General features: G+C 48.4%; 1 protein-coding gene across 1 annotated transcript; it reads left to right on the forward strand.

Moving 5' to 3' along the window:
• Positions 1-210: 210 nt before the first annotated feature.
• LOC134396062 (zinc finger protein RFP-like) lies at positions 211-11,527 on the forward strand. Its single transcript, XM_063122412.1, has 7 exons — positions 211-679; positions 1,351-1,446; positions 2,838-3,068; positions 5,412-5,434; positions 5,955-6,070; positions 8,411-8,443; positions 9,881-11,527. The coding sequence occupies exons 1-7, from the start codon at positions 254-256 to the stop codon at positions 10,399-10,401; spliced, it is 1,446 nt and encodes a 481-aa protein (XP_062978482.1). The 5' UTR covers positions 211-253; the 3' UTR covers positions 10,402-11,527.
• Positions 11,528-13,235: the final 1,708 nt, after the last annotated feature.

Below are 13,235 nucleotides of genomic sequence, written 5' to 3' on the forward strand. Positions count from 1 at the left end.
GGTAGTTTAAATAAGCCATAATTTGCCACTGTGATGGGCAAACCAGGTCAAAATATACAAATGTGATGTCCCCCGCTCAAAATCAGGCCCAGTCTTTTAAAATTATTTTATCTTTATCAAAAGACTGATCCTCTGCTTAACTTCATTTTTTATATGCCAATGATTTTCTGGTGAGTCATTTCCAAGCAAGCAAACGCCCACTTCCTGAAAGCCAAGAAAGTGAAACTAATTCTGTCTGCAGTGTACAAAAGCCATGGCTGCTGCTTGGAATCCTGTCCAGGATCTCTGTGAAGAAGCCACTTGTCCCATCTGCCTGGATTATTTCAGGGATCCAGTGACCGTTGCAGAGTGTGGCCACAATTTCTGCCGAGCCTGCCTGACCCAGTGCTGGGGGGAGAAGGACACAGAGGCCTCCTGCCCCCAGTGTAGAGGAACCTTCCAGAAGAGGTGCCTCCTGCCCAACAGGAAGCTGGCTAATGTTGCTGAAATTTCCAAGAAATTCAGAGATCAGTGGGTCAAGGGGGCAGAGGTGAAGGGGGGAGTCTGTGAGAAACACCAGGAGCCCCTGAAGTTCTTCTGCAAAGACCATGAAACCCCCATCTGTGTGGTGTGTGACAGAGCCAAGGAGCACAAAGAACATGAGGTGGTTCCTCAAGAGGAGGCTTCCCAGGAGTACAAGGTAGGAAAACTTTGTAGACCTTGGTGGGGAGGGGGAAGAACTCTGGGTTCTTCTTGGGAAGTTGTCTGTAAAGTCCCTGCAATAAGAAGATTTTGGGACTAAACTATATCTTTGTTACGTTCCTATAGCCTGGATGCAGTGAACATGCACGTTCTTTGTTCTGCAAATAGCAGCCACGGGAAGCCTGAAAAGGTTCGGGATGGTGGAGGCTGGTGGCTCTCTCCACACCGGGGCAGCAGTAGGGGAGCAGGGGCAAGATGCTGCAGCTGCTCCTCTCACACCTTTCCTTCTCTCTCTCTCTCTCTCTCTCTCTCTCTCTCTCTCTCTCTCTCTCTCTCTCTCTCCCCCCTCGTCTCTCTCTCTCTTTGCTCCAGCAGCAAACTGGGTGGGTTTGTGTGACCTGCAGTGTTTACTGTGTTGGCCAAAGGTGGTGGTGGTGGTGGTGGTGGAGGTGTGACCCCCAGCCCCAATCCCCATCACATCTCAGTGCATGTGAAACTCAGACTCCCAGTGGATGGAGGGACTTGTTTTTTAGGCTTTAATGGTATGAAAAAGTCCGCCGAGAACCTCCCCGCTCCCCAGTACAAAGACGGGTGTCAGAGAACAGGAATATTGTTCACTTCCTCTTTCTGTCTCACTAAACCAAACATGAACTTTTGTTTTTCTTTCAGGATCTGATCCGTCGTCGCCTGGAGATTCTCAGGGAAGAGAGAGAAAGAATTCTGGCATATAAGGCAGAAACAGAAAAGGAGAATAAAGAACTTCTTGTAAGTGTCAGTTTTACTTGGGGTCTGTCTAGATTAAATCGTTTATTTATTTGTTTATTTATTTATTAAATTATTGGTATCCTGCCCTATATCACTGAGACCTAGGGGCGGCATACAGATAAAAACAGAACAATGTAGACAGTACAGAATAGAAACAACGAGAAACATATTAAATCACCTACAAATTAAGATGAGTAGAAATTTTTAACAAGCACTAGAAACAATTGAAAACAATTAAAACTATGTGCATCCATGGAGAATATAGCCTTCAAAGGCTTTGATAAAAAGCCATGTTTTAACCTGGGGCTTTTCCATATGGCTGTTTACACCTCCGTAAATGCACATCTTTCCATTTTCGGACAGGTGACGCAGCCACAAATACGAAGCCATCCAGAGGCAAACCCTGGAAAATCCGCTCCCCAAAAGTAGGGCATTTACCCCAACCTTTTTGGTAGTAGAGCCAGCTCCGTGGCTCTAAACGGGGGCGGAGAGATTAAAATGGAGGGGGCGAGAGAGGAGAGGAGAGCGACAGTGCTGTTCCTCCCCCCTTTTTTATAATTTTATGGTTTAAATATGCAGAGCTCTGCATTAATAAATTTTCGGAGGACCGGGCAACCTCCAATTTAAATATGCGGACCTCCGCATATTGTGCCTTCTAAGTTAAAAAAAAGGAGGGACAGACACATTCCTTTCCTCCTCCCCCCCCCTCATTTTTTTTAAAAAAAACCCTTTTCAGAGGTGCCCGGGAGGAAAATTCGCACTTGTCTCCCTTCCCATGCAGATGCAGTTACAAGGCGCCACTCAGCGCCAAAGCACTTCCATATAGCCGGGGGCCTGGGGCTGAAATGAAGCCAGCATTGTCACCAGTCGGCTCTGCAGAACAGCTCTTGTCTGGAATGGCCAAACCTCCCAGAACGGTGGCTAATGAAAGGCCAGGCTGAGAGTGGGCCCTGGTACCTCTTCTCGATCCACCCAGAGTGCAGGACACAGAATAACGGGCTCAAGTTAAAGGAAGCCAGATTCCAGCTGGACATCAGGAAAAACTTCCTGACTGTTAGAGCAGTACGACAATGGAATCAGTGACCTAGGGAGGTTGTGGGCTCTCCCACACTAGAGGCCTTCAAGAGGCAGCTGGACAACCATCTGTCGGGGATGCTTTAGGGTGGATTCCTGCATTGAGCTCGATGGCCTTGTAGGCCCCTTCCAACTCTGCTATTCTATGATTCTATGATCTTATAGGAATCTTTTTCTCTACTGAACTTGGATTTAAGATCTCTGAAAACTTAAAATAACTTTCCTATAAAATTCCTTTAAGCCTCTTGATGCTGTGAAGCTTGGTCCTATTTCTGACTCTGGCTTCTCTTTCTCCCCTTTCCATCCACTTCTTGCAGAAGGAAACCAAAGCAGAGAGGGAAAAGACAGTGGCCCAGTTCAGACAACTATGGCAGCTTCTGGAGGAACAAGAGAAGCTTCTGCTGACCCAGATAGAAGGCTTAGAGGAGCAGATTGCCAGGAGAAGGGACGGGCACCAGGCCAAACTCTCTGAAGAACTCTCCTCTCTTGAAAGCCTCATCCAGGAGTTGGAGGAGAAGGGTCAGCAGCCAGCGAGTGAACTCCTGCAGGTAAGACGGTGGCAGGAACAGCCCAGGAACTTCCTCCCAAGGGTAAAGCTGACTTCAAGACCTTCCTGCCTCCATCATCTGCAGAAGGAAAAGGCCCAAGGCAGGCACTGCAGACCCCTTAGACGCTTGGCAACCGCAAGGTGATACCTCTAAGAGAATTCTTGCCAAAGCCAAGTTGGGAAAATTATAACCCTGATCACCTGCTGCTTTTGACATGGAAAGGAAGGCTTCATTCCTGCCTGGGAAAGCACAGGGAGAAGTCTGCCATTGGTAAGGCCAGGCCAGGGGCTCAAAATAGACCTGTGTACATTAGGGGCATGCAGAGTGGGTATTCTCTACCCCAAAATTTAGGACGGAGCTATGTTGAGGCGGTTCTCCACCCCAATTTCCAGAGTGGGTCCCTCTCTCCGCACCACAAGAGAGTTTTGTGAAAAACCGCTCCGTTGTCGGGTGACTGCTACATGGGAATTAACAGACATGCTTACACCTCACTCAGTTGTAAAGATAAACACATGAAAATTGGCAGCTTTTAAAGAGAACTTTAGGCAGGCCAAGTTTGGATCAGATCCCTGCATGCAGTGATTTATAGCAAATTTTTAAAATCTGAACTCAAATGTCCTCTCAGGCACCTCTCATACCTTGATCTGTATGCCGAGAGAGAGGGAAACAAAGCAGCAGGAGAAAAGCGCTTAGAGCAATAATAAATGAGTAAATAGAAATGCATAAATGCCACAACAGCAGCACACAGCTTGCCCATCATCATCAGAGAGGACAGGAGGCAGGAGGAGGAGGAGGAGGAGGAGGAGGCACCACACACACACACACACACACTCACTGTCTGTCGGGCACATTGGAGCAAGTTGAGTCAAGGCAACAACAGCTTCCCCGTAGGAGGCTACGTGGCTTAGAGGAGGAGGAAGAGGAGGAGGAGGAGGAGCACCCCCTGCACTGGAAGCCCAGCCAGCCAATAGGAGCAATAGTTTAACTGAAATCAAGAGCCTGACCAACTCAGGTATAGAAGCTTACTCCCTCACAGTGCCAGTCTGGCTGCTCAGGTTCTCATCTTGCCACAAGCAGAGATCCGTTGCAACCTCCCTCTTTTAAACAGAGACGTTTTTCCTTCCCCTGCTGAGACTCAGGAGTTTCAATGCACCCCAAATTCAGCATCAGGATTGGGTCCCAGAGGCACCCCTGAAATTCCACCCTGTTTCAGGAGGTTCTTGGACCAATAGTGGCCTCCTTGCCTGCACCCTCTTTCTATTCTGTGTGTGTATTGTGACCAGGGGCTTTGCGTTACACGGCAGGAGAGGGACGACCAGGTGGCCTGGAATTGGAAACTTCTCCCTCCTCCCGGTGGTCATAGTAAGAATGAAGGGGACAGCGCCCTCTAGTGGAGGTTTTGAAGTGCAACTTTGGCTGCACATGGTGGGAAGTCTTGAGATGTAGTTGAAGAATCGGGATATCCAGGGGTTTCCTTTTAACGGAATAAATGGGGGAAGGTGCAGGAGACATCGTCAGAAAGACCCCAAACTTCCGTGAGAGGCCAGTCAGGAGCATGCTATAAGTCACTTATTTAGAGAAGCCCCATGTCTCACTGCCCTGTTCTAAGAGAAACCCCCACCCGTGGAACCTTCCTCCCCCACTCCCAATCTGGAAAGTTCTCTCTAAACTCCCTCCCACCCCCAGCACTGTTAAGTACTCCTATTTGCATAACAGGTTGTTTTGATTTTTCACGCTTATGAAGAATGCCCTAGCATCGCATTTCTCCAATGAATGAGTGTATCCCTGAGATTCTTGTGGGTTTGTGGAAATGCCCATTATTTGAAGAAGCCAGGGCTTGAAGCACTGTCACTGCTGGCATTCCTCTTTTTTGTCAAGGGAAATGCTCCCATCTTGGAGTACTTTCTTGTCCTAAAAGAGAGACTCTAAACTGTCAGTGACTCTGCACAGGGAAATAGGCCAACATGGTTGGCTGTGACCCAAAAGTGGGTCACAAGATCAGTCCAGATGGGTCACTGCAAAGGTGTTGCCACCATGTAGGGCCATTTTTGAAAGTGGGGCCCATGTTGCAGGTTGGGGTCCCTCGTGGTTCTTGGATCTGGACCTGTGGAAGACCACTGCCTTCAAATGCAGATCAATGTCTCTCTCTTGTGAAAGCCTGAGAGTTTGACCAAGGCCTCTTGAACCCCCATTGTAGGAAGTTTTATCTATTCCTCATAGTCCTTGAGTGGGGGGGGGTGCTATGTGGAAGCATCAGCACTTGAGCAGGAGAAGGACCAGGGTACCATAGATGGGTGACTGGCAGGCACTGAGTTCCCTCTTCTCTCTCTCCTTTCTTTGCAGGACGTGAGAAACACCTTGCAGAGGTAAGTGGATCCCACTCATTTCCATGATGGTGGGAAGGGTCTGGATCGCATAGGAAGCACATGGCTCCCTCCATGCTCCTGGGCTGAGGACATTGGTCTCCAACATCTCATGGACTCCAACATCTCAGTGATTAAAACAGGGACCAGCACTCCTTTTCTTCCTTCCCTCCATCACACATGGTTGAAGGCTCCTCTCTGCCCACAAAACATCTCACCCCAAAACACACATACAAAAACTCCACAGACCAAACCTTCCCCCAAAACAATACAGGCAACCCCGCAGAACAGGCAAAACACAGACCACTAACCCTAACTAGACACAAACACAAGCATCCCATCCGCCCCGCTCACCCCGCTCCCCCAGCCTTGCTCACTGGTGTGGCTCCCAAAGGGTTCTGTATGGGCCAGTGTGGCTGATGCTCCCGCCCCCAACAAAAGTTGCCCGTTCTCTGTTCTGAGCTTTCTGCAATTTCCATTTGGATTGAATGGATGTGGGTTACCTTTTTCCCCTTGCCTCCAGGAGTGAGAAGGAGACATTTGAGAATCCAGCAGCTTTCCCTCTAGAGCTGAAGTGGAGGATCTGGGACTTCCGTGAAATAAATCCCTTTCTGGAGAGAGTCATGAAGCAATTCCAAGGTAAGGAAGCATGGCTGCAGGGTGCAGTGCTGGGCATTAATTTATTTTATTTTGTTGGTGCTACAAACGGTGGCAACAGCAGTAAACAGCAGGCTTCCATTTTGGCAGCCTGGCCACCATTTCCTTTTCCTCCAGGAATACCCAGAGTGCATTTTGTTGCCCATCCGCTCAGACTGGAGAAGGTTTCTTGAAGGTTCTCCAATTCTGCTTTGGGTTTTCACCATCCAGAATAATTTAGTGTGTCAACCTCCCTGTTTACTCTTGACTCCATATCCCTCACTCATGAATCTAAACTGCAGGAAAGAGATAAGGAATGAGTTCCCTTTGGGGGCCCCACTACTTATCTCGATTGGGAATTTTGTCCACTGATTCCTCTCCTTCCATGCTGCTTACTCCTGACACCATCTTCTTTATTCACAGATTCAATAGCCGTGGTCTCCCTTCACCATTCGGGGTCCCCATCACTGATCTCCACTGTGAGAACTGTCTGTTTAGTCCTCCCTTTCCTTTTTTAAAATCAAGGCTGCAGAGCTATTTTGGGGTGGGGCCCAGATTGCCCTCCACCACACACACTACGGGGCAGATGATGGGACACCATTCCTTTCCCCCCCACTGATGCTGGAAGGTGGTCTGCAACGGTGCCTCCTCCCCTGACAGAGAAAGAGGTCCAGCCCCCTCCGCATCCATCCCTCTGATCTGATGTGATGCGGCCTGGGTGCTGGGAATCCCCTGCACAGGGAAGGTCAGTCCTGCCACTCATTCCCTTCATCCCCATTTTCTCTGCTCTAAAATCAGAGATAGCTGTAGGGATGATGGTTGGGAGGCATTGGGACTCACCCCCACCGTGGGTAGCAGCCACACTTCCGGACCACCACTCATCCATGCTCCTGTCTCTGTTCCAAGATTGGAGATAGCCATGGGGATGAGAGGGGGTGCGCATTGGGACTGCTCCATGTGTGAGAAATAATAATAATAATAATAATAATAATAATAATAATAATAAATTATTTATTTGTTACCCGCCTCTCCCTTTGGATCGAAACATTCAAAACTAATACATCATTAAAAGCAGCACATTATTAAAAAACATCTTAAAATTCAACTGCGTAGGCCTGCCAGAAGAGATCAGTCTTTAGAGCTTTCTTAAAATCCGGAAAACCGAAGTTGACGAATCTCTCCTGGCAGGTCATTCCATTAGCTGGGAGCGGCAGAGGAAAAGGTCCTCTGGGTACTAGTTGTTAGCCTTGTTTTTGTTGTCTGGAGTAAATCCTTCCCAGAGGACCTGAGTGTGCGGGGTGGATTGTATGGGAGGAGGCGATCCCGCAGGTAGCCTGGACCCAAACCATGTAGTGCTTTAAAGGTGATAACCAACACTTTATACTTTGCCCGGAAACTAATTGGCAGCCAGTGAAGAGATTTTAAAACTGGTGTAATGTGGTCACTCAATCTAGCCCCGGTGAGTGCCATTGCTCAGGCTGCCGCACATGCCCACTACTATCCCTGATCAGTGGTAGCTGTGGGGGGGGGGCCTCCAAGGGGATTCCTCAGAGGGTGGGGCTTGGAGACTAAGCTCATTCCCCTGGAGGAAGACCAAGAGGTTGTGCAGGCCGGATTGTGGTGCCCCATAGGTTGGATTAGGACTAGACCCCTGGTTTAAATGGCTACGAATTCATGAGAATTGAATGACAACGAAGCAAACACAGGAAAAGTGGAAGGAATTTAAAAAACCCTTTTTGGAGCTTCAGGTATATAAGATTTACAAGGCTAAATTGTAGCCCATGAGGGCTGTTCTAGCCATAGGAAGGGGAATGAAATACAACATCTATCCTAGTTCTGCCTTCTGCTTCTCATTTTCTATGTTCTACAGAGGATTTTCTTAAGTTTTTTTTATTATTATTTCGGTTGCAGTCCTAGATGTGCTTCATTGAGGTTAAGCTGCACTGAACATGATGGGACTTACTGGGCCAGTTTGCATGACTCCAGGGTGGCTACTAAGCCCCGGTGGCTTGGGCTTGTTGAGTGCTGGCCTGGTTTGCATAGTTATTCTGGCTGGGCAAAGACTTCTCGTGTCGTCTGAATCTAGTGAGGGTGGCTTGTTGGGGTGGTTAAGAAGCCACTCCAGACCCATGGCCTGTGGTGCGGTTGTGGGTTGACTTGGTAACCTTCCCAATGAGCCTCCCCCACTGGCTTCAGATGAAACGAAACACTGAGAAAAATGCATAGAATTGTACTGTTATTTGGAATCAGTTTAAAGTTACGAAGAGGATCTCCCTTTTACCAGATTGGTTTCTACTTGATTCATAATGGGCCTCTTAAAGTTTCTATCATTTCCTTCCCCAGATGCGCTGCTAACTGGACTACCTGTGATGAAAGGTACGTTTCCAGTTTATTTATTTATTACATTTCTGTACCATCCAATAGTGGAAGCTCCCTGGGCGGTTCACAAAACCAATGTGAACCAAATGCACTGGAGAGATATGGACTGGTCAGACATTACACTGGCTTCATTTCACTGTGCTTCAACCGTTCTGTCCTGCACCCTTCGGAACTATAAACAGGTTAATGATGAGTAATCAGGAACTCTGTAGTGATGTTGGGTTCTCCATATCAACAAAGCAGGCACAGACAGGGGGGGTGGAGCTATGGGCTCCTCCCCTCCATACTTCCCATGCATTCAAGTGCACTTTTGCAAGACGTGTCCATGTATAGAGGTGACTGCGCCTAGGGAGGGCTCCATGCAATCAGGACATGTGAGAAAGCAAAGCTCCCAGTCGTGTGGAGCTCTGGCCATCCATGCACACTTGAGCAGGCAGAGGTATCTCACTGAGGACCATTCAAAGAGACATAAAAGAGACATAATATGAGACACAAAAGTCTCATATTAGCATTGTATAAAACGAAATGGGCCACCCAAAACACTGGCAAGAGAAAGGGCTCCTTTGCATGTTTGTATCTTGCACCCGAGGTGGAGCCTCCAACTGCTGCAAAAGCGAACGAGATACTAAGTTTTCATAGTTCTATTGACAACCCAGTTATCTGTTGCCAAGAGGGAGGGCAGAACCGGCTGGCTGCTCTCTGCTCAGAAGAATGGAGACTCCTCATTCCCCCTGGAAGTCTCAGTTGTCCCATTCACAGAGGCAGCATCAAGGGGTGGTGGTGAATTCTCTGCTCTCCTGCCTCCCTCCATCCCCCTCACCCAGCACACACACACACACACATACATACATACGGGGTGGGGTGGGGCTCCCAGCACTGCCAATGAGAAGGCATCCTGGAGCTTTTCCATCTGTTTCTTCTTAAGAGAAGAAGCTCAGGAGGGAGAGGAGGGGAAGACAACATGGAATTCCTGGAATGAGGCAGGGCCAGGCTGCAATAAAGCCCTGATCTGGAAGCAGCAAAGAGTTGAGTGTTTTGAGAGTGGGTTTTTTTTTAACTTGTAAAATGTGGGAGGAGCCCTTAAATGGGGGGGGGGGCAAATTGGGCATGGAATGGGAGGGGCTGTGGGGCTTCCCAGGGAAATGGAGGGGAATACAGGGGAGGGGGAGTTTGGCCACTCAGGGTGGGCCGGAAGGACAGAGGGAGGGAAAGGGAGGAGAGGTCTGGGGAAACTGGTTTGGGGGAGCTTTCATGTTGGTTCTGCTATGAGCATTTGAGGTATTCATGTTCCTGTTATCATACTGAGTTGTTTTCACATTCCCTGATTTTATAGGAAATCGATGATCCCTGTGGGGTGTTAACACTTCAGGCCTCCGCCTTTGTCCCAGAGGATTCTGCTGACCTTCTCTTTTCCTCCTCTCTCTCCACCCCCAGCAACAAATGTCACTCTGGATCCAGACACAGCGAATCCCAGCCTCATCCTGTCCGATGGTCATAAAAGCGTTAGAAGGGGAGACAAACGGCAAGATCTGCCCAACAATCCTGAGAGATTTGAGCACCTTGCTTTTGTCCTGGGACGTGAGGGATTCACAGCAGGCAGACATTTCTGGGAAGTCAGTGTGGGAAGTGAGGAAGACTGGGCTGTGGGGGTCGCCAGAGAGTCTGTGAGGAGAAAAGGCTGGATTGATTTTAGTCCTGAGGAAGGGATCTGGGTTGTGAGGTATTGTAGAGGTGTATATAAGGCTCACAACCCCCCTGATTACCCTCCTCTGTCCCTGAGTGGGGAGCTGAAGAGGATCCGAGTGTCTCTGAACTGCGATGAGGGGCGAGTGGCCTTTTACGATGCTGACAGGGGGACCCTCCTCTACGCCTTCTCTGGAGCCTCCTTTGCAGGAGAGACAATTATGCCCTTCTTTTATGTATATAAAAATGGACACCTCAGCATCTCCCCTTAAGGCAGCTTAGAGCCTTCCTCACTTTCCCTCCTCTCCAGACCAGACTGGTTGGTCTACTCTAAGCATCAAACCTTCCTTTGTCAAGGGCCCCTTTTCCCCTTCTGCAAAGACCCCCTGAGAGGCCTCCAGTCACAGACACCAGAACTACATGGGCTAAAGTGGTGCCTGATTTCCTCCCTCCCTTTTCCCAGACTTCTCTCATCTCTTACTTCTTAAAGAGACAGAAGCACATCAATAATCCAGAACAACATGTCTTTTAACTGCACTGCTTCCATGACCTTCAGTCCTTGTTTCATTTTCCATTTTCCTTGTTTCCCTCTCCACAATATTTTCATTATATCCTTAGATGGAAAACCCACCATAAAATTTTCCTCTCTCTCTCTCTTTTTTGCACAAACACACACACACACACACACACACACACACACACACACACACACGGGTGCATTGTACTTTGTCAGAGATCCTGATGTGACATTCTTGCCAAAGTTTCCATATCCCAAAAGGCCTCTCATTCTGCTGTTTCACGAAGACAAATGCATCTTCCAGGTGATTTCCATTGAGAATGGCCTGTGGGTGGGCTTGGATTCAGCAAGTGCAGGGAAATTGCTATTATAGAGAACTAATATGTCCCCCTTAGTTATTTTCATTAAATAAAATAAGTTACAGCCTTGGGAACAAGGGTTCTCTCATCATGCTTAGGGTGACCATATTTCAGGAACCGAAAAGGAAGACAACATGGCCGCTCCATTGGGCATGCCCACAAACATGCCCAGCCCCCAAGGGGGAGTTTCCACCCAAACGTGCCCTTGGTCACATGTCTGACTTCACAGCACACAATTAAGACAAACCTGTTCTACATAACATCTTAATTTTAAAATCACTGGAATAAAGAACAAGTGAGACATTCAATGTATCTGAAATGAACTTCAGTCATTCCTACTTTTGTAGCTTTTGCTGCACTTTGAATCTTTTGCTATATTCCGTGTGATACAGTCTCCCCTTCCCTCAAATATCTTTTCTGACTGCAAATCCTTCACTGGATGACCACAGTCTAACCTTTCCTAACATTTAACACTCGTTCCCCATCAACTTTCTTATTTCCATATTCATCGTTTCATCAAACCGCTACCGCTAAACAAATGAAGCAGTTGACGAGTGCAGAAAAGTCTGGCACAATGAACAAGCAAGAAAAAAGGAGGTGTGTACTCTGGTGCTAACTAAGGGTTAAAATATTTAATAATGGTTTCTTCAATCAAAAACGATACGTGAATGCAAATAAGACAGATTGACGCGTACACTAGCTCGACGTTTCGGGCCCTTAGGTCCTTCCTCAGGAGCTGTATCGTCATCCGAATTTGTTCACCCAACAAACGTAGAATCTCTTTTTTCTTTTTCTTTTTGATAACGAGAGGTAAGGGGCAGGGGTCCGTGTTCGCTCCCAGGATGGGGAGTGAAAAATGCAGCCCTCCCACAGCAGCTCAGAGGTAAGGGGAGCAAAAACAGACCCCACCCCCACCCCTTACCTCCTGGGACGCAGGCCTTCTCCTGAGCACCCAGGAGAAGGGTAGAGCATCAGTGGTGGCTGGGAGAGACGTTCTCAGAGGACGAGTCTCCCAGTTCCTCCCCCCGCCCCAGCGACGCAGGCCTGGGCCAAGGGAGGGAGTGGCAGGACTGCGATTTTCCCGGACATTTGGGGGGATTTGGAAATCTCCCCCCGGATGCTGCTTCGGGGTGGGATTTCCAGACGTGTCTTGGCAAATCTGGGCATATGGTCCCCCAAATCATGTTAGGTTTAGGATGACCCTATGAAAAGGAGGGCAGGACTCCTGCCGCTTTCACTGTTGTGATGAAGAGAGAATTTCCCCAGGTGCTGCATGTATACAAATGACACTTGCTGTACTTTCCCTTTTCTAGGCAACTGTTAAAGATGCAGGAGCCCTGTCCTCCTCTTCATAGGGTCATCCTAGTTCTCTTGTTCCCAGGATACAGTTTGAAATATCTGGAAAGGCATTATTACATGTGGATTTAATATATTTTTTTCAACAATAAAATTAAAAAGACAGGCCTCCTGGCCTCTTCCCCTAAAAGCGAGAATCCCCCACCGAAACTTCACCCCCAGCACAACGATGGGGCACCTAAGGCTGGACATGGGGGCTGAAGTGCAAGGCCCTGCAGCCTAGTGGGGGGGGCACCAAGAGACCACCCAGAGAGACGCAGGTGATGGGGGCAGAGGCAGACGAACTCAGCCTTAGAACCGGGGCTGGCAGAGGCAAGCCAGGCCCACCAGGGTTGACGCTGCTCCCTGCAGCAGTTGTTAAAAGCACTTTAGAGTCCGGGGGCAGCAAGGAGGGCATTTACATGGTTACAGAAGCCCGTTTTCTTCAGTTTACTTTTAAGAATGCCCTTTCCTAGAAACCAAATGATATGATCCTGTATTGCCAAGTCAAAGTGTTTGGCCTCCGGGCAGCAGAAGCCCACTCCGTTCCATTCCTCTGGTCATGACGGAAGCTCTGATTTAGAATTCACATGATCAGGATTTTCTTTTTAAAATCAGGGTTAGTTATGTGGTGTTTACATTTGTTTTGGCTGAATGTAGGCCATGGCTGGAACCAATCGAGCCGCCCGCCAGCTACACCAATTCCCTTTCCTCTGTTGTTTCTTAAACACCCAATCAAAGGCCACTCTCTGTTTCCTCCTGGGCTGACCGTGGCAAAATACATAAAGAAAAGGTTTCTATTTGGGAAGGGCCCAGTGGGCCAGTTAGGCATCGGCTCACGGGGAGCAGAGTTAAACCGGATGTGTGTGTAATTCAGTGTTTGACACTAGAAGCA

Source organism: Elgaria multicarinata, chromosome 3 (assembly GCF_023053635.1).
Source record: "Elgaria multicarinata webbii isolate HBS135686 ecotype San Diego chromosome 3, rElgMul1.1.pri, whole genome shotgun sequence".
Classification (NCBI taxonomy): domain Eukaryota; kingdom Metazoa; phylum Chordata; class Lepidosauria; order Squamata; family Anguidae; genus Elgaria; species Elgaria multicarinata.